Source organism: Musa acuminata, chromosome BXJ1-7 (genome assembly GCF_036884655.1).
Source record: "Musa acuminata AAA Group cultivar baxijiao chromosome BXJ1-7, Cavendish_Baxijiao_AAA, whole genome shotgun sequence".
NCBI classification, from domain to species: Eukaryota; Viridiplantae; Streptophyta; class Magnoliopsida; order Zingiberales; family Musaceae; genus Musa; species Musa acuminata.
Window position 1 is genome coordinate 32,054,594 of NC_088333.1, and position 23,243 is coordinate 32,077,836.

The 23,243-nt window shown below is 36.9% G+C and overlaps 2 protein-coding genes and 1 long non-coding RNA gene across 14 annotated transcripts; 1 reads left to right on the forward strand and 2 right to left on the reverse strand.

The window, feature by feature from the left end:
* Positions 1-540: 540 nt before the first annotated feature.
* On the reverse strand, positions 541-13,317 carry LOC103973534 (protein HESO1). 11 transcript variants are annotated; one of them, XM_009388124.3, is made up of 10 exons: positions 13,217-13,317; positions 12,034-12,062; positions 10,087-10,275; positions 6,774-6,950; positions 6,267-6,451; positions 5,901-5,996; positions 3,490-3,535; positions 2,026-2,132; positions 1,475-1,579; positions 541-1,392 (listed from the first exon to the last, which is right to left on the reverse strand). In XM_009388124.3, the coding sequence occupies exons 2-10, from the start codon at positions 12,050-12,052 to the stop codon at positions 760-762; spliced, it is 1,557 nt and encodes a 518-aa protein (XP_009386399.2). In that variant the 5' UTR covers positions 12,053-12,062; positions 13,217-13,317; the 3' UTR covers positions 541-759. The 11 variants fall into 11 exon arrangements, with proteins under 11 accessions (XP_009386399.2, XP_009386400.2, XP_009386401.2 ...); XM_009388125.3 differs by having other exon boundaries at positions 13,082-13,299; XM_009388126.3 differs by having other exon boundaries at positions 13,213-13,228.
* Positions 13,318-13,879: 562 nt separating this feature from the next.
* On the reverse strand, positions 13,880-15,406 carry LOC135679052 (aquaporin PIP1-2-like). The gene is made up of 4 exons (XM_065192435.1): positions 15,007-15,406; positions 14,626-14,921; positions 14,297-14,437; positions 13,880-14,192 (listed from the first exon to the last, which is right to left on the reverse strand). The coding sequence occupies exons 1-4, from the start codon at positions 15,335-15,337 to the stop codon at positions 14,097-14,099; spliced, it is 864 nt and encodes a 287-aa protein (XP_065048507.1). The 5' UTR covers positions 15,338-15,406; the 3' UTR covers positions 13,880-14,096.
* Positions 15,407-17,110: 1,704 nt separating this feature from the next.
* LOC103973537 (uncharacterized) lies at positions 17,111-20,677 on the forward strand. Of its 2 annotated transcripts, XR_010515157.1 has the most exons (4): positions 17,140-17,261; positions 17,394-17,556; positions 18,237-18,434; positions 20,321-20,677. It is a non-coding gene; the product is annotated as an uncharacterized LOC103973537 (long non-coding RNA). The 2 variants fall into 2 exon arrangements; XR_010515156.1 differs by lacking the exon at positions 17,394-17,556 and having other exon boundaries at positions 17,111-17,261.
* Positions 20,678-23,243: the final 2,566 nt, after the last annotated feature.

Below are 23,243 nucleotides of genomic sequence, written 5' to 3' on the forward strand. Positions count from 1 at the left end.
AGGTAGAAGGCGTGTGGAGCGGGAAAAGTGTGCACGTCCCTCCGGGAGTTGGGACGGAGGATTGCCTTTGTGTGTTTTTTTTAAACTCACCACGCCACCCCGAGGAATTTTTACTGCAAATATAAATATTTGGTTAGATGGCAGCAATCATTAATGAAATGATGTTTAGATAAACACTAACAAGACATGAATTATTCTTTTGGGTTTTATTTATTATTTTATTATTACCCACCGACTCACTCGTTTACGATTATTATGAATTCACTATCACCAAGTAAACTTTTCTCTAAGAATAATAACCAACAAAAAACATTTGAGAACCTTTTCAGTTCCCCGAAAACAGCGCAAGCCATCAGATTCACTCGAAATTATGAGCCGCTTAAATTTCGAATTCCCTGTAATTTAATAGGAACAAACAAAAAAAAAAACGAAAAGAAAATGAGAACAATGGAAGGCTGATGTTTACTATTGTTCACCACAGTGGCCAGTTGATTTGGATCACCAAACTTGTTGATGAAAGAAAACAAAAACAAAAAAAAATGGAAACAACACAAAAAACATATAAATTACCATTTAACTGGTTGGTATAGGTCAAACCTAAGCCTCACAATAGAGCTTACAGAATAATCACTCCGGCGAACCAGCCTCTGACTGCTTCTTCTTTCTTCGTCCTTTAAAGAAAACAAGGAATACATTTGTTGGACAACATGCGTTGATCTAGCCCATCAAGGATGAAGATGCAATTTATGGCCATGGCTCTCATTTTGATGAACCACGGCCAGGAAACAGGTAGTCTTGATCCTGTTGGTCACGCTGCTGCGAATGACGGATGTAAGGAGGACCGGGGAGGACTGGCTGATGATATGATCCATAACCTCGTTGAGAAGCAAATGGGTGTTGTTGTAGGGGAGGTGACCCATAACCAGCTCCGAGAGAAGCAACCGGACGTTGTCGGTGATGGTGGTATGGCGTGAAAGCTGGTTGAGGGGAACCAAAGATGAGACCTGGCCTGTGTATTCCATAACTAGTAGCCTGTGATTGAAGTGCAGCCAAGGGATTTGGAGTCTGATAGCGAGCATGGTCTGGAGCTCGCATAGGTTCCAGGTACCTTGGCCTCTTCGAGGTCATAGGCTTAACTGAAGTACCAGCATCATGGAAGGGGTATCTCCTCTTATGTTGCACTACTTCTTTGTGAACACCTTCTTTCTTTGGTGCATTCAGATCATCAACTGATTTGAAAATAAGTTCCTTTAACTCCAGTGCATCAATCTGACGCATTGCAAAACGTGATAGATCACTGAGAGAACGTCGAATGCATTCATAGATCTTCTGCATCCCAGCTTCCCCGACCGATCTTGCAAAATTTTCGGACCGGTCCAGAAAATCTTCCACCTGGAAGAGGAAAAAAAAAAAGAAATTTATACATGCCCCACGTACATCAACATTGTTGAGGAATCACTTCAAAGCAACTTACGTTCATGTTGCCAACTCCAGATGCCCATTGCTTCTTACAAATCCATGATCCTTCGCAGGTACTGGCACAGAGACCATGCCCCCACAAATGCATAACTGATAACAACTACAACAGAAGAAGAGGAAAAAAAAAAAATCCGGCAAAGTTACCAATTAGCTAGTGCTGTCTGTATGTACTTTTCAAAACTTCCCAAAAATGTGAATGGGAAGCTTTAGCATTGACAATTGTTGTTGAACCATGTAATTTAAAGATTAGTAGCAATTGATAAATAATAGAAATCGCCCTTTCAGTGATCTAAACAATATCCAAGTAAATATTTGCTCAATTATAATGAGTAGCAAGCAAATACAAAGGAGAATAAATGTAAAGCCTCCAATTCCTACTCAAATATATGTCAATTACTTTATGCAAGCTAATCACAACTGACTATTTATTACATGGACTGGATTATATGATTTAATGTTCATTTGTATAAGCTAATCAGAGCTCTTCAGTTAACAGCTGATTTAATGTCCATTTCATCTGGATACAATTGAAAGAAAAAAACTCACCTTCCTCAATAGAGACACAAATAATTCAGCTACAGATTCTCGATTTCTTATACCAAAGTTCTTGAATCCAGCAACTCTGTGCTCTATACTTAACATATCTGTCCCATCTGTAGAAAAGAAAAAGTTGAGGAATTCAAACTACAAGAAAGTCATTTAGTAGCATGTAAAATAGTCTAATTTAGCTAGCATGAAAAGAACAAAGGGCTCAAGTAACTATTGAAGCCACCAATCTTTGCAACAAAATCATCACTTTTCTCCTGCTTCTTATGCAACTTTGATACAGGAACTACGGTCCTCATACAGGTCAGACTGATAAATACCGGTCAAACAAGGACCAATATCAGACGAGATAGCTTACTATTATTAATTGGTGTTCACTCTTTTCTTTTTTGGTATCACACAATGGTGCACCGCACAGTATGCTGGTACCATACTGGTTGGTTGAGAAGATGTTGAAATTAGCATTGGACTAAGATTCTAAAACTTCAATGACAACTATATGGATGTTTTACATCACATCAACCAAGACTGTGTTAGTCATGGAGGAAAAATTATAGACTGGTAACACCGACTGAAATAATCCATCACAATGTGCTAGATTCATTATTGCAAGTATAAGTACTTTATACGATACAGTAGCTGAACAATTGGAATCCAACCAACTTCATAAAACATTCTTCAAGATTTATCTGCAACAACCAAACCTATCCCATCCACCTCAGCAAGACTGTCTTAATATCATCTATGGTTCCATATAGACCTTGTATACCTAATAACCATAGCTCAAGTAAATACTAGATAACTCCGCAGAATCTATTCAGTAGCTTAAAAAAGGACATTGGCCTTTTAATGGCCTCATTTTCTTTTTCCTTGTATCTGTAGAATACACATCAACAATTTGAAAAAAAGTTCTACTGACTAAAAGACTCAATCTGTTATTTAGATAGAGACATATTTAGTAAGCCTTCAGGTAAAACAAAATTAATTGGTCAGTAAATCTAGCATAGCATAAATAAAATGCGAACATTGAACTCTGGAGGAAAAGAATGCTATATGTGGAGCACCATGGACAAACAAGCGGCTGTTCACTTTACTGAATAATGAGATGTTTGTATAGGCTTAACTTAGACAAATGGCTAAAGCCTCTTAACAAATTAATAGCTCCAGCTTCTTTATGTATCATAGACTATAATTTCAAAGACCACAAAACCAAACTACTTTCAGTGGTAGTTTGTCTTGCTATAATTTCACATTGATGTTTGTATATTATCTTTCCAGTTTAACTACCTCATTATCCAGAAATTCTCACAATAAACCTTGTAAGTATACATGCAAATAGTAGGACTAGGTAAAGTGAAATCAATAATGGATAACAAAGAAAACTGTCTCCACATAGCACCACAATAATCTCCAAGCTGTGAGAAGAATTCCTAAGCTTTCAGAACAAATCTAAAGGACCGATACCTTTTAACAATGCACAGAAAGGAGGAAGAATAGGAGGATTCCGGGTCTGTGCTGCAGAAATAATACATTATGAAAATTGTGTTAGTTTGCAGCAAACAACTCTACATAAGATTACAGCCTGAGCATAACAAGGAATTCAATAGAGTACACAACATGCAGGCACAAACAAGGATACAAAATGGTGATGATTGCCTCACCAACATTTCAGATCTGAACCACACTGCTTATCATGCCAATGGCCAACGAACACAGCAATGGGTTAAAATTAAATTAAAAAGTAAAAAATAGTTGTGAACCATTTGATATAGGCATGAGAAGCAATGCTAGAGAAATGCATTTTTTTTCCTAAAGAAACTCAATAACTAAGGTTGGGCAGTAACAGAAAAAACAACATGAAAATCACATTCGTGTACATTTCATTTATGTTTCACTAACATATGTAGACTTGTTAAACATAAAGTTGGAATCCATCAATATATCCACAATGTGGTAATGAATGATCACCTTAGTCATATTTAAAAAAAAAACATATCGTTTAGCCAAATCCTCACTAAACCAAATAGATCATCATGTTCATCATGCTCTCCCTTTGTCACAATCCATGTCTTTCTGTCTTCCTTGCACAAATGCATCCGAAGCAGCATTTGAGTTGGGTAGAATCAGAATATAAATCACCAAATAACAAGTTCTTTAGTATGTTAGAAGTTTCTTCCTTGGTGTAAATAAGGCACAAGGTATCAGCTGCACTATATTAGATACATATTATTAACTTATAAGCATTAGTGACAAAACTAGATAATGTGAAAAACAGTGATAAGATCGGAAAGCGTCGAGGTTCTCCCGATTTTCCCTCTTCTTCGAGCGTCTTCTCCCTCGACGCACCTAGGCCGTAGCCAGGCTAATACGGGCGGTGTTATTAGAAATTAAAATCCTTAGCCGAAAGTATCAAAATAGAAAATAGTAAAGACTGCTACCGAAGCAGTTGTGAGATGCTGGAGGTGAAGCTTGAGGAGGTTACAGAAGACCTTTCCCGCTATCATTTGACTGATATATTACTTCGATGAAAATCTAACTTTGTAAGATGATATTCCTGAAAAAGAATGAAGGTTGTTTGACTTGGCCTACAAATTCCAAGAAACTTAAAATGATAGTGTCTTCATGAGTTCCGACTGTAAGATACTCAGAAAAAGAATGGAGGAAAACAATGTGACACTAACAAATTCATTAGGTATATAATAGTTTTTCAAATGGATCTTAAACAATAATCAGATTTGATATTTGATATTATGTGTCTTGTGGTCCTTATAATAATAGAAACAACATACATGTTGCATCTAGTTGAGTTCAACAACATTAATAACAAAGTCATAACGTCCCAACAGAGTCATAACATCTCAACTATTTGGGATGACTACATGGAACTTTTGATGTCATTAAGATATGTAGAAAGTTGTATTTTTAATTATCATTTCCTGTAAAGTTTTTTTAGGTCTCACTCTACCTCTCTTGGCACTTTAGTAATCGTTTCATATTTTTTACTATAGTATCTTCATATCTTTTTAGCACATGTTCATATCAATTTAAACGATTCTTCCTCTTTTTTTTCTTTTATCAGAATACATCTAATTGTTTATGAATGAAAATATTTTCTATCTTTCCTAGTGCCCATACATCCACATCAATATTCTCAATTCAACATCACAAACTTTTTATATATGTTGTTCCTTAACTGTCCAAAACTCAGATTTATAAAGCATCACAAATCCAATTACGATCTTCTAAAAAAAAATTTTTAATCATGTCAAATCCAACAAAATACTAAAAATCATGGTTCGTATTACCGGTCCATACCAGTGTACCAAGCAGCTGTTGGTACGGTACGTACCAAACTATACTAAGTTGTACCGAGCAAACCAACACATGATACATTGGGATATCTCGACATATCGCCCGTGCCAGTCCTCTATCGAACTGGTATGTACCGCTCATGCTGAGCGGTATGTTTCGGTGCATCAAATCTTGTTAAAAATCATATGATACATGTTAAAGCCTATCATTATTTACATGAAACAATGCACTCTACCATAAGAAATGAACCTTTTTTCTTCACTTAGGTGACTGCAAATATATGAGTTACAGAATGAGAGAAAGGAGAGGAAGAGAAGTAGATAAAGAAGGGGTCACTGGGTGGGACCACAAGCCTCAAACTGCACGAAGAGTACCAAAATATGTTTGCATAACCTAGAACTAAAATTGCTGTCATCATAGCCGAATAACCTTAGTGTTAACCTAAAAACTTGATGTTTGAATAAGATGGAGGAGCCAAGTATTAGCATCGCATCAACTATGATGTCAATTTATATAGCATAAAAATAACAATCATATGAAACCATGACATTATGCACATTCACCTGTAAATGAAAAGCAACTAACGCTATGATGGATAAAGAGTTCATAGTGCGGTCTTTTGAGCTGTTAATGTCATGTGCTTTTGCCCAAGCCTTCATCTGCAAGAGAGCATATATCAGCTACATAGTCAACAATATATTTAAGTGTGTCTTGTCTAAATATTCTACACGACTACTATGAAATCAAAACAACTTCATACCCTTCTCTCAAAAGCCAAAACACATGGTGAGAGAAGTATAGCAAGAAGCACAATTAAGAAATTTATTGATGTTAGCTAAATAATCAAGAACATATCCAACACAATCAATGAAACCTAAAATCAAGAATTCTAACATAATCACTAATGAAGGACAAATAGAAAATGTTACCAGATAACACAATATCCGAAACCTTTCATCAATTGAAGAGACAAATCTAAAAATCAAGGATCTTGAAATACCATCCTTGTTTTCAACTGAAATATCACATTCAACTCCAGTTCTACAGTCTACAACCTTCAAAACTGGAACTCTAGCTCCCATAATTGGCAAGACTCCAGTGACATGTCCTTTCCCTATACATTTAGAAGGACGAGTTAGAGACTATTTTGATGCATAATGTACAAGAACAATGGGTGGTGACAATTTGATTTCCTATATATTACATATGAACATCATAAAGCACAATAATTAAAATGAATTCACATTGGCCCCAAATCTACTCCAAACAATTCCTATCCAAGGTAGCATCAAATAAAATGGAACATAATAAGAAATTTTACCAACATTTCATCCATAACATTTCTTTGTGTTTTGGTAGATTAAGAGAATTCTAAACAAAGAAAACAAGTATACCAAAGCCACAACATATAGAAACAGATAAAAACTGAAGCCTACTTTGATGACCATACAAGACTTTGGAAAGCTTCCCAAGAACAGAAATCTTCTCCTTACGAGGGAAGTTATTCATGTTATTACTGAAGTTAACAGACAGATCCAGATCACTGCTAGAGGTAAATAAGTCCATAACAAAAGATCCAAATGCCTCAACAGTTGGGAAGCCACCATTATTACCTGAATAAAAGCATCAAAAGCAAGAAAACCGAGAACCATGTCAATTCAGTACAAAATACTGAACTTCAATATGAGAAAAGATGAGAAAAAGAAATAACTTGCAATATGGCAGCTCCTTGGAAGATGAAACTTACACATATAGACAAAAAAAGAAAAAAAAAATACATGTTTTGAAGCATTTGTATTGTATGCATGCAACTCAAAGTTAAATCTGTAAAAGAACTGTGATTGAAATACATGCCCCATGCAATGACAACCAGTAGATCAAGCCCTTCTAATAAGCAAGACAACAATGTGTTTTATAACAGATACTCAGAGATACATGGTATCATCATCTAACATCTAATACATCCAACTTCCATGCAAATCCATAATATATCAAGCACCTTCTGATAACAAATATGACCGTCTATTGATATTTTTTCCTACAGCAAAATCAACCAATTAAAATCAAATTCATGACCATAAGTATGTTTAATTTTTTTGCTTCAACTTTTTCATCCAATATATTATATCAAGCTAGCCTATTCTCTGTGCAGTTCAGGCATACTCAACATGTATACAAAATTTAGTGAAGTGTTGCTTTTGTCTTCCTCGTGTGGTACCTGAACCTGAAACAACATCCTACTACCTTTATCATGGCGTCATCCTACAAGTTGTTCAGCCCTTAAATCTGGTTAGCCTTGCTACAAAGCATTTGTTTAATTTGATTTAAATAGGTACAATTGATCAACTGCTGCCAGTTTAAAATCTAACTCAATCATCAGGATGGGTTAACTTATTGGATGACTGTCCACATGGCCCGCTTCTCAAAAAGGTAAGTTAACAGTTCCTATTGTTTAAAAAGGGCTGCTACCTATGCTTAAAAGCTCAGTCAATGCTGATTCCAAACTCCGGCCAAACCGGCACAATACGCCCCTAGACCCCCTATTGAATCATACATTTTATATTTTCTTTTATTTTGCCTCAATAATGAATCAAAACACATTTTAAGTCCTATAAGGCATCATATATCAGAAACACATACCTAAGAAACTTGTGAAAATGTATGAAGTTAGCACATGATACATAAGACATGTATTAATCATACATCACACATACAAGTCAAGTTGTAAATTCAGGAATTTAATCACTATATAAGATAACTTATTAGTAAGGCAGCTGTCCAACCAGTTGCCCACTTTTTATTGTAACTCCTTAAGTCCTGGCGATAGGGAGACTTCAACCATGAGGAGCTCCGACCCGACTCGACCATGGAAAACAAAAATCATTATCATTATTTTTTACCACATACAAACCAAAATCAGATGGAGAAATCTCATCCTGAAATTGTTGCTCCAACATCTAATGGATCAACTTCATGTGATGAGCAGCCATTCCCTTGTCGCATAATATAAAGAAGATTGACTCGGTGGCACCTATTGAGAATTAACTGTTAAACACCCAACCATGTCCTCACATTTGAATTATGACCCTTGTTATACCAAGAAGCCTCATTCTCATCCTTGATCTACTTCAAAATGAACCATGATGCATATGATGGATCTCCTAACTTGTGGAAGAGATCTCCAGCCTTGTGGAAGAGTTCATTGGTTATTTACTATTGTAACTGATTTAATATTTGAGCTTATTCCTCAATCTATCCATCTTTAGGCAACACAACCGCAGATGTGCATTATAATGGATCCAAATAAACTTCTTCAAGCATTTATGAAAACAATTACGAACTTCTTTGTGGGTCAAAGGAAAATGTTGCCCAATTACACCAGCAACCGTTGAATAATATGATTTCTAATATAATTAGCATAACATATATGCTGCTTCAAAATGAATCTCTCATGGCTCTACTGCAGAATATAAAATTTTCTTGATGAATTGTGGAAAACAGTTCTCCAAATTAGCATCAACTGTTGTCCTGTTCGTGAATACTACACCAAGTTTACAAATATTGATTCTTTCTACATGGTCATTTCATTTGGTAAAGAGTTAATTTTTGCTACTGAAATCTTGTTAATGGAGTAATTCATTATATATACATGAATATGTATATATAAATGTATACGTATACATGTATATATGTGTATGCATATGTATATGTACATACACACACACACACAAGACACACATATATGTATGTATGTAATATTTTTTTAACTATGGTTCGGGATGACTCCTCGTGAAGATGTCTTCATGTATTGACCACCACTCACCACCCACTTCAATATGCCTCCTCTCCCTCCTCCCTTTCCTTGTTCAACTTCATTCTTGTTCCTCCTCTTCTTCCTTCTTCCTCTTCCATCTTCCTCCCCTCCTCTCCCTCACCTAATGGTATCATTGTACGTTCTAGCAGACCAACACACACTACATCAGAACAGCTTGGACTTGTCCGACCATGGATCAGCACAGGTCTAGTAACCAAAACTGCGAACCTTATCAAGTAAAAGTGTAAAACTATTCTAGATTACTTAGAATCATGCTTGATAGTGTTTGGTTATTGTAGTAGTTCAATATCACCCTACACTATCTAAATTGATCCTTAGCCCCCTAAAATTAGCAACAATATTCTCTTTAATTGTTCTGGTATAAATTTGGACAAAATTACATCACCATGACAAGGTTGCTTAACAGTACAAATACATGCTCAGTATCGTTCAATATACTTCCTTACATCAATAAAAGATGCTAAGGATTGTTTAACATGTTGACATAGGACAGAACTGATGGTGAACCAGTATACCAGCGAGTCCTGGACCAGTACAATAATCCAACATAAGTCTGCAAGACACCACAACAAATATATATTTAGCATGATAAATCTCTCGTATTTTGTACAATACTAATAAAAGAAATAATTAAATCTAGTTGGAATCTTATTGTTACAGAACCATGTCTAAAGATATATAAAATTAAGAAACAAACAAGTGTTTCGATGTTAAGCATATTTCAAAGAATGATAGTTCAATTTAGCATTTAACATTGATTAACTCATTGAGGCAAAATGAAGTTTTGTACAGCAATCTTTGAACAAATGGAACTCAAGAAAACTACTGATTAATTAAAAAATGCAAGATATATCCAGATATGACTTGTACGAGAAAAAGAGAAAAACATGAGAAATAAAGGACCACAAGAGTACCAAATCTATCAACTGCCATAGTATTAAACTCTTCAATTAAGAGCCTTCGTTGCTCATAATCAATTGGCCTTGGTTGCAACATTGCATGAATATCAAGAAGCAATGAGTCAAGAGTGGAAAAGACTTGAGGACCAAACAAGATATTTTCCGACTCCCTTAATTCAGCTTTTGCTGCATGCTTAAGCAAAGCTGAAGAGGGAACAAGATTAAGGTATTAACATAATATCCAAGGCACCACATCTAATATCTGAAATCAAACAAAACAATTGGCAATAGATTCTAAAGGCACATCAGTACAGACTACAAATGCTTTAATTTCCAACTGAATTTTGGTGCAACAACTTGTTTTTCTTCCAATAACCTATAATTCCTAAAAGAATATAAAAATATTGCAAAATATAGAAATATATTTTATACACATTTTAAAGTGTTGCCTTCCAAAAACTGTAGTTATTAAAAAGTTATTGTAACATAAAAAGAACTGGCAATCGATTAATATTCACCGAGAAAATTTTAATTGGTCCAGCAACGGATATTTAACAATAAAAATTGGATAATCTAAGGTATCATCGCCAAATGACATGTTTCCTCGTCAAAGCTCATCCAAGGTTGCACCATTGCATGGTAAGATAGTTCAGAAGTATTCATTAGTATTCATAAATGATCTTACACCATTAGTATGGTAAGACACTTCAGAAGTATTTGTTTTGCTTTGAAAAGCATTATTTAATCGGGAAGTGAATTGGATTCTGCACCTTGAGAACAAAAGATATAGTGGACCCACTGAATTAATTATGCAAATAATAAATGAATAGGATTATTTTAACTGTAAGCAACTCCAAGTGTTAAATAGCATCAAACAGCTACATAATACCAATTATCAAGTGTAGAGCAAGACAACTATGTAGGACCCAAGTACATTCACCAAATCACAACTATCATCAGTCTCAATGGCTCGTTTTAAACAAACCATGGTACCATCGTAAAACACATATACGGGATTATATATTCAATTTTCAAGGATTTATTATTGAATTTATGGCAACAAAAGTCAATTTCATGTTTCCACTTCTGGTGTGAAAGGCACCATTATAATCAGACCATTGCTCAATTAATAAGCAAGATCCCAAGGAAATGGAACGAATTCCGAACTCTGAACTCCCTATCACCGTTTATATTTTGAACTTCCGCTCTGTGTTCTTGTATTACATACACCTACAACCTAAATTTACTGCATATGTTCTCTGACGCAAATTGATTTACAACATTCATAGAAATCTACTACCTAAATTCCGCAATCTAAATTTTTAACTGTTCTTTTCTATCTTCAACCCAAAAGAATCAAATTTTAATTATTCAGGCCAATAAAATTTTTCAGCTAACAAAAATTCCAACAGTAAGCTACAACATTATCTTACATGTCATAAAACAGCATACAAAGCTACTATTACAACAGCCCAACAGCCCTTTTTTAAAGCTCAACAACAGAACCCTACATGGTCCAATATCTGATCAGTCAAAAGACACCCATACAGAAGTCAATACCTGCTAAATAGAGCCCTTAGGTAATCCTGCTTACTTCGATTTTCTCCCTCTTTTATTCTTTAACAGACATGAGACTCTGTGGTAAATTCTACAAGCGTGTGCTAACAAATGAGATCATCTTTGGTTCAATTTATATTATTTACCAATTATGTGACAAAAAGAAAGGAGTGGATTCTCGCATTTCAACTCCAAAGATCTGAATAGATTTGTACAGTCATAACACACATGTTCATCCTGTCTGGAAGCTTTCATCCGTGCCTACACTGAAGGTCTCATCGACTTGCAACCAGGATATTGTAAAAGCACCAGTTGAAGTGGGACAAGCAATAATGTACGAGAAACAGAATGACCTATCTCAAAATAATTGACAACACAGGAGCATATAAGTCATAAATGCAGTACCTGAGGCATCCAAGCTCATGTCGCATAACCTGCAAATAAGATAGAATCTAGCATCATGCATGTAGAAAGCAAAGGCATCTAATAAAAGCATTACTAGAAGGCTTGCTCGTTCAGCTTATGAACACTCCATTCCTCAAGAGGAAAGGTTCCCATTCTTTAATGTGTCAAAAAAGACCACTAGTTCCTTTGATACAAAGTTACATGCTAATTGCTTGCATGCCAAATAATTTCAAGCGTAGAAAAATAGACACACTAAGTCTCAAAATCTCATCAATTTAATTATGTAGCATTAAAATATCAAAAATACATGAAATGCTCTAATTTAAAGAAGTGTAAACCGAAAATCCAATTGGATGTCTAAGAAGCATAAATTCATGTGATTGGTTTCTGCAATTAGTCCATGGTTTAATTATTTTTTTATTTACTTCCTCCGTTAAGTATTACACGACAGGCGTACTAGACGTGTGCCGCAGCCGAGCCACAAAATGTCTCTTAGAGACTTTTCCTCATTTTATTACGTCTACTAAAACATCTATAAATTTTTTTAGGCTTTGCAGACTTTTAAGTACCACCATGAACTGACTGAAGAAGAAAAATAAACATTAATCATGCATCCACCTCATATGCACGCAAATCGAGGTTTTAAGCGCTGTATCAGCAGCTAAACAAGAACAGAACAAAACGTAGAAGGAATCGAACGCATCAGAGTCTAATTCTTGAACGAAACGATAGAAACAAGCAAGAGGCTCCACAAGAAATAAATCATAGATTCAGATTCAAATAACTAAGAGATTGGAAAAGGGAAAAAGAGACAAGAATCATATTAAAGATAAAAAATCGCCACAGCTAAACAAGAAAGGAGAAGTCGAAGTAGAGGTTCTTGGTACAAGGAAATAAAAGAACTCCAAGAATCACATTGAGAAATCCAATGCACCACATCTAAGCGAGAAAGGAGAACTCGGAGTTGAAATTCTTGGTAAAAGGTAAGAAAAGAGCACGATCCTGCATCTTGAACGACACACGACGGGAATAGGTCAACGTCAAGAACCTCCACGAGCGCGGGTTCAAGAACTCGGATCCAAGTGCCGGAGATATAACAAAGGGAGACCCTCGACGGAGACGAGGGAAGGGAAGGAGGGAAGCGAGAACAAGAAATCTAAGGAGAGGGCTGTAAAGAACCAGCCTGCCTCCTCACGAGCGATGAAGAACGATGAGACGCGCACGGGCTGCTCCGAGGCAGAAGAGGAGAGGGGGAAGACGACTCGGTCGATCGTTTAGAGACGGAAAGGAGATAAACCAAGAGCAGGGCTGAGGTTGTGGTTCGACTATGGTCCGGTCTGACTTGGGTGCGAAGTTGGTCGTGCACCAGAGTCGGTTCGGGCCGGTTACGGCATATAATCTCCAGTGCGGATCAAAAGCAGGTTGGCCCAAACCCGACGGGGCAGTAAGCTGAACCGGGTTCGTAGTCAACGGCGTTACGGGCTAGGCTGTTGCTAGTCCGGCTCAAGCTGCGGGTCACGGCCTAGATTCGGTTCATCAAGCCATCGGCTTTTTTTTAATTAAAATAAAAAGGAAATTATTCATTAAGTGCTAAAACTAAATATCTGATCAGAGGAAGCAAAAAGAGATAGGGGATGGAATAATACGCCAAGAGTGGGTCAGTCTTCTGGTTCTGTCCGGTTAGCTAACGCGTCAAGGCATTGGCTTCATTGTTTTGTTATATATGGTCAGAAGTGGTGAGATAGTAACCAATTGCTGGTGTGATCATCAAACTTTGAAGCACCATCTCATCCACAGCAACTTGCATTTATTCATGCTAGAAGTAGTCAAAGAAAATGCTAGAAAATAAACTTCAAACACAGGTAGCAACATAGCATTATTAAATATACATATTAGGCAACAATTTTGCTGCAATACAGAGAACCACCATATAGCAACATGGCGACATTAAATATACACACTAGGCAACAATTGCGGTGCAATACAGAGAAGCATAACGGAGGAAAGCCACAGACAAGATAGATAAAGGAGACACGACAGAGACCAAGAAATTTTAAGAAAGCTCATGGCCTGCTCTTGAATGGGATTGCCCTGATAACTATCTGTTGGTACATAGCAGCAAGAGCAGCTCCAATGAACGGTCCAACCCAGAAAATCCACTGAGGAGAGAGAAAAGGAATTGCTTAGTGTTCATGATCCAGTCAATAGCTATGAAAGGAGCAAAAAAAAAAAAGATCGTTTGATCACTTCCTTGTAGACTTACATGATCATTCCATGCATGGCTCTTGTCATAAACAATTGCAGCTCCAAGGCTTCTGGCAGGATTGATGCCAGTGCCGGTGATGGGGATGGTGGCCAGGTGAACAAGGAACACTGCAAATCCAATAGGCAAGGGAGCAAGAACCTGCAAGAAACTCCACAAGATATAAGCCCCACAGTGGACAGAAACAAGGAGCTATGGTGGATCATGCAAGTCGATCAAAATATTTATGCATGTTAGGTCATTTGGCTGCTCACAAGTGCTCATTAATCTAAGTTGCATATGAAATGCAACAAGCAAATAGATATTGCTAAAACAGGAAGGAAACTCACAGGCACATGAGAGTCCCTAGCACTCCTCTTGGCATCAGTGGCAGAGAAGACTGTGTAAACCAGGATGAAGGTGCCAACAATCTCAGCACCCAAGCCATCACCCTTGGTGTAACCAGGGGCCACAACATTCGCTCCACCTCCATTGTTCTCATAGAGCCCCTTCTTAAACCCTTTCACCACGCCTGCACCGCATATGGCACCTAGACACTGCATCACCATGTAGAACAGAGCCCTGGTCAGGGACAGCTTCCTGGCCAGGAGCAGCCCAAAGGTCACAGCCGGGTTGATGTGGCCACCTGAAAACCCAGAGCATAACTCAGTCGAAGATATTGCCGTGATCACAAGTGAGGAAGGAAACAAGCAGAGGATGTGTTTGTTCACCTGAGATCCCAGCGGTGCAGTAGACCAAGATAAAGATCATGCCACCAAAGGCCCAGGCAATCCCCTGGATGCCCACGGTGGAGCACTTGGTGTTGGACTTGACCACACCCATGACGGTGAGGATGCTGATGTAGAGGAAGAGGAAGGTGGCCATGAATTCTGCTATGCCAGCCCTGTAGAAGGACCATGAGCTGAGCTCCGCTGGCTCAAACAGTGGAGCTGGTGGTGGCTCCTGGTAGTCCCTGTCCTGACTCTGGGCAGCTGTCCCTATTGCCTGCCTCTCCGAGAACTTGTTTGCTCCCACCCTCACATCCTCCTCTCTCCCCTCCATCTTACCCCGAGGACACTCTTCCCCGGACTCTAGAACTATATGATGAGCACAGGAAAGAAATGTTGTGTGGCCTGACCAGCAATCAAGACTAAGCTGGGGCTTTTATAGAAGTGCTGACATCTCTCTGCGTACAATAACTAATGGGATAAGGTTGGTGCGCTAATCAGTTCGTCACATTGAGCCGACCGCTTAGTAAAGTATAGCGGTCTCTCAAATAATGAGTGGCAAATGTCTACATCAGTACACGTTAGGTAACTCCTTGCCAATTCTTACAGCCGCTCCTGTTTTCCTGGCCACATATTAAGGAGAGGAGGATTTGGATGAGACTAAGCACTAACAATATGTTAATATGGTTTGCGCTTAATTAATTAGACTGTGCACTTAATTCCAACCGCCCAACGTCGATGGGGACCCGCTCACCTGCCTCCGGCGAGACACCAACCGGGGACGGACGCGGCCCCGACTGGCGGTCACAACCGGAAGCCACCGTTCACCAGTCATCAACCGACGCATGGCCGACCGAAGCCGCCAGCCACGTCTTATCCCTTCGACGAAAGTAAATCCACGCGGCGGTAGCGTCTTTGAGTGGGGCCCGCGCGTGATATGGTACTGTAAGTAACAACGCATAGAAGAGGACATCACCCGAGCATGCATCGGGATCCGGTCACCAAAATTCAGTTTCGTTAAATTAACACGAGAAACACAAGCTCAAGTTTTAATTACAATATAATTAGAAATACCTTTGTAAAAAGAGCGATTTTTTTAAAAAAATACTTATATTTTAGATATTTTTAAGTAGGACCATTCTTTTGATTTTTCTTACATAGTATTCCTAATTAAAAAAATATTTAAATTATTCCTCAAAATTTTTCACATACTATAATATTTTGGCTTGTTATAATAAATTTGATTTATCACAATATTTTAATCATCATAATAAAATTATTAAAATAGATCAACTTAAAAAAATGTAAATAAGTTAAATAGAATTAAAACATACTCGAAACTATTAGATATTTCTAATAACCTAAATAAAATTAAAAATTAATTTATTATGATATTTTGACCTTCACAATTAAATATCATAAAATATACTTGAAGATACCATAAATAATTAAGATAAATTTTTTACCTCAATCATACTAATTACAAAATAAAAAAATAATGTTATAATTGTCTACAAACAATAATAATCAAAGATATACAATATGATGTAATTTATAATATTTTTAGTAATATTTTCGGTATCTTAATAAAAATACCATTGAAAATTACTATAAACGAACCAAGTAAAAACATAATTATAATTTATAACTGATAAAAAAAAGGGGGGGGATAAATATTTGATGGAAAAATTTTTAAAGAGTATTTTAGATCTTTTATATTAAAGATATTATTTGAAAAAAAAATAAAATGAAAAGTATTGATTTAAAAATTACCCTAAAATAGGATTATTTTCTAGGAAAATCCTCTCGTAAAAATTTTTCATTCTAAAAAGGCAGAAAACTGACACCAATTTGTGTTCGTGAGCGTGGGACCCATGTTCCGCGCAGTGCACGTCACCCCTGACAGTTCTCCGGGGTGATTCGGTCGGACTGCTAAGGGTCGTCCTTTTGGATCAGAATTCTTGAACATGAAGATCTCTTCGAGGGTAAGGCTAAGGTTGAGGGTAGACACCGTGTTAGTCGACGGCCATTGTGCCTAATACTCTCACCGATCGGACGATGGAACATTGCCTGATGGACTTCATCAGACAGATCTCTCTCCTCGAAATACCGCGTCGGATGGCTTTGAGTCGTTCTCTGCCTCGATATATCCCTCGCCGAACAGACCTGGACACTCACTCAAAAATCTAGGGTTTCCATCGGCACCGCAGACGGCTGAGATTTCGGATCGAGGGTTCTATTTCATCGATTACGAAAAGGTTTTTCTTTCGCCGCGTTGCGTCTCAACTGATGAATTCTTCGATTTTGTTTTCGTCACTCGTTTTCGTTTTTTACTTTGATCTTTGCTCCTTCAATCATAAAATGAGAGTTTTTTTCCCTCCATATTTCAGGCTTTGCAATGATGAAATCTTGAAAAAGGACGATGAGTGATTGGAGCGTCGTCTCCAGTGTGATATCTCTTAAAACTGCAAAGGATTTCTGAGCAAAGATTGTAGCTCTAATTATTAGAAGAAAAACGAAGAGCTTTACAGATCTGACGTTTTTTATCGATCAGTTGTGTGTTTCATTCTCTAAAGCAAAATTTGATGCACGTATTTGCTAAAAGCAATTTCTTGGAGGGGTCTCATTTAGTATAAATCTGTAACAAGTTGCAAAATGCAGTTGTGCGTCCGTCTTCAAAAGAAAATGGTTTGGCATTTTGGGACAAAGAGAAAGGTTTTTTTATATAACCAAAAATAATGTTTTTTCAGTGAGGCCTCAATTCAAGTTTCACGCTACTTCTTATTTCTTTAATCGCGTGTGTATGTGTGCATATATATATATATATATATATATATATATATATATATATATATATATATACGCACATAAAAATATTTCTTTAAGCATTAAATAATATTTTTAAAATACTGTATAGTATTTTATGATAAATATTAATCTACAAAACACTATAAATAGTTGATGAAAAAAAAATTTCGATTTGGGTGAAAAAGATAATGGTTTTTTGAAAGACTATATTTAGAACATTAAAAATAAGAGATGACTGTTTGAGAATCATAAAAAAACAATATATCATTTAAGAAATTAAAAGATATATTTCCTCGGACAATCATCCAATTAATTATTTAGGTGTCTCAACTTTAATCCGTGATTCGAATCCGATATAAAGGGATGAGTATATTGGAATACCAAACAAATCCGACCCGTTAACAGCACTGTTTTATGACAATTAGGTGCTTCGGGTGTTCCTCGGAGTCATCGGACTGAGTTCGCAAGCTCCGTGTGTTGTGGAAGCGAAGATATAGAGGGCGATAGCGATGGACCCGAGGACGGACAAACTAATACGGCGCACCGCCATGGCCGGCACCGTCACCGCCGCTTACTTCCTCATCACCGCCGACTACGGTCCTCAAGACCACGCTCTCCTCGCTGTGAGTCCGTTCTTTCCTTTCCCTCGTTCCCTTTACGCCGCCCATGAGTCTCGCTCTCTTTGAGACCCAACGCCCGCTTCCTGTTTGTCAAATTGACGGAGGAGTCAATTCATAGGGACGACGAGTTAATTCTTTTTTTTGGGTCGGATGAGGCTGGTTTTTCCCAGCGCTAAAACCCTAGATCCTGATTTAATATTTTCTATACGGATGATATGATGACATTTGGTCCTTTCTTTGTTACTCAGGCTGGTAAATTAGCTCGACTGATACTGCTGAAAGATGGATTACGAACAGTTTATCACGTAGCAATCAGAACTTTTCTAGTTCTTTATTTATTCTCCACGTAGGTAATTAGGATAAATTGAATTTTCTTGATTTTTTTACAATTAGCTTTTTGCTTTGTAAAAGAGTTCTGATATACGAATGATTACGAGCAAATAGAAAAGCTAACTGAGAAAAGCCACTAAAAGCAGGAATCTGACAACAGCGCAAATTGAGGTGGAAGATCACGACCTGGATGCCCACACCAGTCACTTGGCTCACCTGTTTCTCTGTGTCGTATAAATGAATCACATTATGGCAACTCAAGTGAACTTCTTATACCCTAATGGCAAAATAAATATGAAACAAAATAAATAATGGGCATATATGAAAATAAGGCTTTAGTGTGACAATCCAAGAACAAATTTTTGAGTTCACTATGAAAAATGAAAATTTCTTACGGAGACATTAAGAATTTTTGCTTTTGAGCATATATGCCCTCTTTTTCTAGTTGTGTTTGACATCCTAGTACGTCTCTATATTATCCAACCCAGAAAACAACGTGTGTATTTCTTTTTTTTTCCTATTTTGTATGCTGAATTGTGGTGAAAGTTTGAGGAGTAAAATAATTTATAACATGCAGCCGTTGGTGAGTTTTTATATTATAATTAAGGCTCTGAAATTATCTTAATAACTAGGCAATGTTTTGTTTGTTTTGAGTTGAATCATCAGTTCACATCAGACCTTATGACTCTCTTTAATAAAGGAAACTCGTACCTGACCTTGTGGTTTTTTCTTCTCCATACATATTAATCGGGCTTTCAAGCAATTATATTAGCAAGGCTTGTTAGCTCTGGTGTAGATATTTTTGGTGCTAGTTCAACAAAATTATTGGCCAAAATAAGTCTCTAGTCAGATATTTTGGCTACAAAATAATTTAGTTTTGTTACAAATTATTTAGAACGCATTTATATTTGAATTCTAAGTGCCCTGGTATTTTTCATGTTTGTCTATAAAGCTGTCATTTCCATAAGAAAGTTATAAAAGTTCAGCATGTCAATAGAGAAGCCCATGGGTCTACTGATCTTTTGGTTAATTTGACTAGGTGTAGGATGAGATCTTCCTTTTTCGAGGAAACCAGGCAGTTTCCCGCTGACTGACACGGTGCTTGCCATGCTTCTTTCTTGTAATTGCTTGTCATTTAATCTAGGTTGCTCTGCAACATTTTTGTCACAAAAGGGAAAGAATAAAAAATAGACATCCTATCTTTTTTTTTTTGCAGAGTTTCTATCATAGAACATCTTCATGTTCACCATGTTCTGTGTATAATTCTGATATAGATTTTTTCTTTTAGCATATTGATGACATTTTTTTTCTAAAAGCATCCAATAAATTTCCCATCACATTCCTTCATTGTGAGTTTTTCCCTCTTTACAAGTTCTTCAGTCTGGCAAACTGGTTTTTTAATCTGTATATACTTTATTTTCATTTTCTTGTGCCTGTTGAGTTGGAGACATCTCAATTATATGATCTATTTAAAAAAATCATAATAATTTATTATTCTAATAGTTGGTATCTTCCAGTCCACAGTAGATTAATTGACATGTTCTTTCGCTGAGTTTCAGATTACGAGAGCTATCAAATCCATGGAATCATCTCTTAAGAGGTTTGTATTTGGCTCAGGAGATGGGACTCGAGAGAATGAGGAAGATGTACATTCAAAATAGTGATCTTGGCTGCCTAAATCAAGCAAGAGCAACTCTGGTCATCAGGTCTGTTTATTATATTGCCTGTAGCACTTAATACATGAATGTAAATAGCCATGGTTTTAAGTGTCTTATGAACTCTCTACTTCCTCACAAGCAAATAGAGACCTCTTTGGGAATCCATTTGATTTAGTATTAGTTCAAAGTTTGGTTTCCTGTGGCATCTTGAAAATTTAGGTACAGGTTATATGTTGTACTTTGTGATTTCCCCTCTTAGTTTTCTGTTGTCAACTCTGTTATGATTAGATCCTCTCATGTTGATCAAGCAGCACCGATTCATATCACCAATCCAACATGACAGTGTCTCCTATGTCAATATGGTTATAGCAATACTAAGTTTTGGTTGCTGTGGTGGATTGAAAACTAGATGCAGGTTCTATGCTGTATTGTTGTGATTCCATATTTGGTGGCAGCTGCATATCATGAGTCCTCTCATGTTTGATCCATTGGCACCGATTCATGTGATGAGTCCAATAATATGTTTTTTTTTCTTTTTCTATGGAAAAAAAAGCTAAGAACTAAATAATGTTCTTAAAAGAGAGTGGCGACACCAATACAGAGTGGCGAAAGGGTGACGATCTATTGCGAGTCGGATACGACTTTCTTTTATTGGGCTTGCGACACATTCGTCCATAGCACCAACTTCCTTGTGGCTCAACACGAGTCACTTGTGTCACTTGTCACTCCGTCGACACTGTCTACAACATCTTCGATATAGGTCCGCAATGAGTCTACCCCCTTTGCGCTTCTTGCGATCTTGATCATACTGCTTCCTTGTTCTCTAGCTCTTGTTTCTCCACCTCCGAGTCTACAATGATGCCTTGGCCAAAGAAGCTCATAGATCTTAGGCAGAAGACTGCAGAAGACCATGAAGCAACGATGCGAGGAGGTTGAGGAGAGGGTGGAGGTCGTCCTATTAGGCTGAAGTTGGAGGATGGGGTTGTGGAGCGGATGATGGTGCATGGAAGCAACGACCCTCGTGGTTGGCCTGCACTAGTAAATGATCGCGACCCTACCACTATGGGTGGCCCTCGCAACCGTGTTGTGGTTTGCCATCAAGCTCCGAGAGTAGGATGCGACAATAGAAAGGGGCAATTGGGTGGTGCTCTAACGATTGGAAGTGTGCCTTGAAGTGCCTGCAAGGCTAATTGTCACTATTGTATCATGGATTGCTCGGGTCACTAAACGCAAAGCCCAATTCATCGACACAATTGCTGAGCAACACTAACATAGATGCAAAGCATCGATGTCTACGTCATCCTCTTCCTTCTTTCCCTCTACCTCAACTCCCGTCGTCGCTTTCCATTCTCATCCACAATAGCCACATACGACCCCTAGTGGTATCGTTGTCTACCACCACTGAAAACATCACTAGGGTATTGAAATTATCTTTTTGTCTATCGTTTTCGTGCTTCCATCGATAAAACTGATGACGTTAGGGTAAATGGAGCTAGATATTTTATTTTCATAACTATAGGGATTCCAATGTAAAATTTTTAAGTCTACGGATTGATATGCTAAAGAGATCAAACTACATAAGATAATATGTAATTAATCTATTAGGAGATAATAATGTAGGTCAAAAGATACAAAGATAAGTAATATAGGCTAAATGGATATCAAACTATATAGATAAAACCTAAAAGATAATTGAATAGGAGCCAACAAAATGTGCCAAATTACATGGGTAAGCACAAAAAAAAAAAAAAAAGAGAGAGAAAAGAAAGATTAGAAGATAATAATGTTGGTTAAAAGATAAAGAGATAGGTAACATAGGTCAATAATCCAACATGTTTTTTTCCTTTTTTAAGAATAAGAAAATATATTATAAGAAATAATTGATATAGGCCATCCATCCATACATGTTCTATTTTCCTAGAAAAAAACCAAAGAGATGTTAAGAGAAATTCTAAACCCTAATTTATAGATTAGAACATAATAATGTAGGTTAAAAGATATATAGATAAGTATTATAGGTTAAATGGATAATATGCCAAATTATATATGTAAATTTTTTGAAAAGGAGACCCTTATATAATTAAATATAGAAATAATTTAATAGTGGCATAAGAACCTTAGTAGGGCCCACATCCAACATGTTTTTTTTTTCTTCCTTAAAAAAAATAAGTAGATGCCAAGAAAAATCCTAAACCCTAATATCTCGTTTAGAATAAAGTAATGAAAGTTAAAAGATATCTCTTATTGGTTAAATGGATGATATGTCAAATCATATAAGGTAAAATGTAAAATTATGAGAACCTAATATAGTTTATAATAATATAGGTAAAAAGATTTAGAGATAAGTATTGTAGGTTAAATGGATAACATGCCAAATTATCTATGTAAAATTAGAAAAAAAAACCCTAATATATTTTAATATAAACATAAGGGCAAATTCTTGTAAAAAAATTTTAACTTTTAAAATTTCTCAAATAGTGCTTCAACTTTAAAAAATTTCTATATAGCATTTTTTTTTTTTTTTTACCCACGTTGACCACCATTCTTTGCCTAGCCCATGGTAGTTCCTCCAACACATCGATCGACCCATTTCTCTAGCAACAAAGGCATACTAGCCGTCGTTAGACTAGTGATGGAGGCATATTTTTCGCAACTAACGACAGAGACTGCATGTGAAAGTGCTCCGATGAAGGGGGTTATGGGCGACGATGAGGGTGTGCTCCCATGTTCCTTATCGGCTGTTGATGGCAATGAGGAGGTGTGAGGACATTGCGCGACCCCTTTACATGCAATGACAAAGGCTACGAGTGAGGGCGAGTTACCC

What these genes read in the sequence shown, in the direction of transcription:
- LOC103973534 (XM_018821473.2), bottom strand. Translation starts at nt 12,124, where the DNA reads ATGCTTTTATTAGATGCCTTTGCTTTCTACATGCATGATGCTAGATTC. An exon ending in TAGTTGCTTTTCATTTACAG is followed by an intron (nt 3,536 to 5,900) that starts GTGAATGTGCAT and finishes TCTGCAGCACAG; the next exon opens with ACCCGGAATCCTCCTATTCT. An exon ending in TTTCTGTGCATTGTTAAAAG is followed by an intron (nt 2,133 to 3,489) that starts GTATCGGTCCTT and finishes TCTTTTCTACAG; the next exon opens with ATGGGACAGATATGTTAAGT.
- LOC135679052 (XM_065192435.1), bottom strand. Translation starts at nt 15,337, where the DNA reads ATGGAGGGGAGAGAGGAGGATGTGAGGGTGGGAGCAAACAAGTTCTCG. An exon ending in CTGCACCGCTGGGATCTCAG is followed by an intron (nt 14,922 to 15,006) that starts GTGAACAAACAC and finishes CTGGGTTTTCAG; the next exon opens with GTGGCCACATCAACCCGGCT. An exon ending in CTAGGGACTCTCATGTGCCT is followed by an intron (nt 14,438 to 14,625) that starts GTGAGTTTCCTT and finishes AGTTTCTTGCAG; the next exon opens with GTTCTTGCTCCCTTGCCTAT.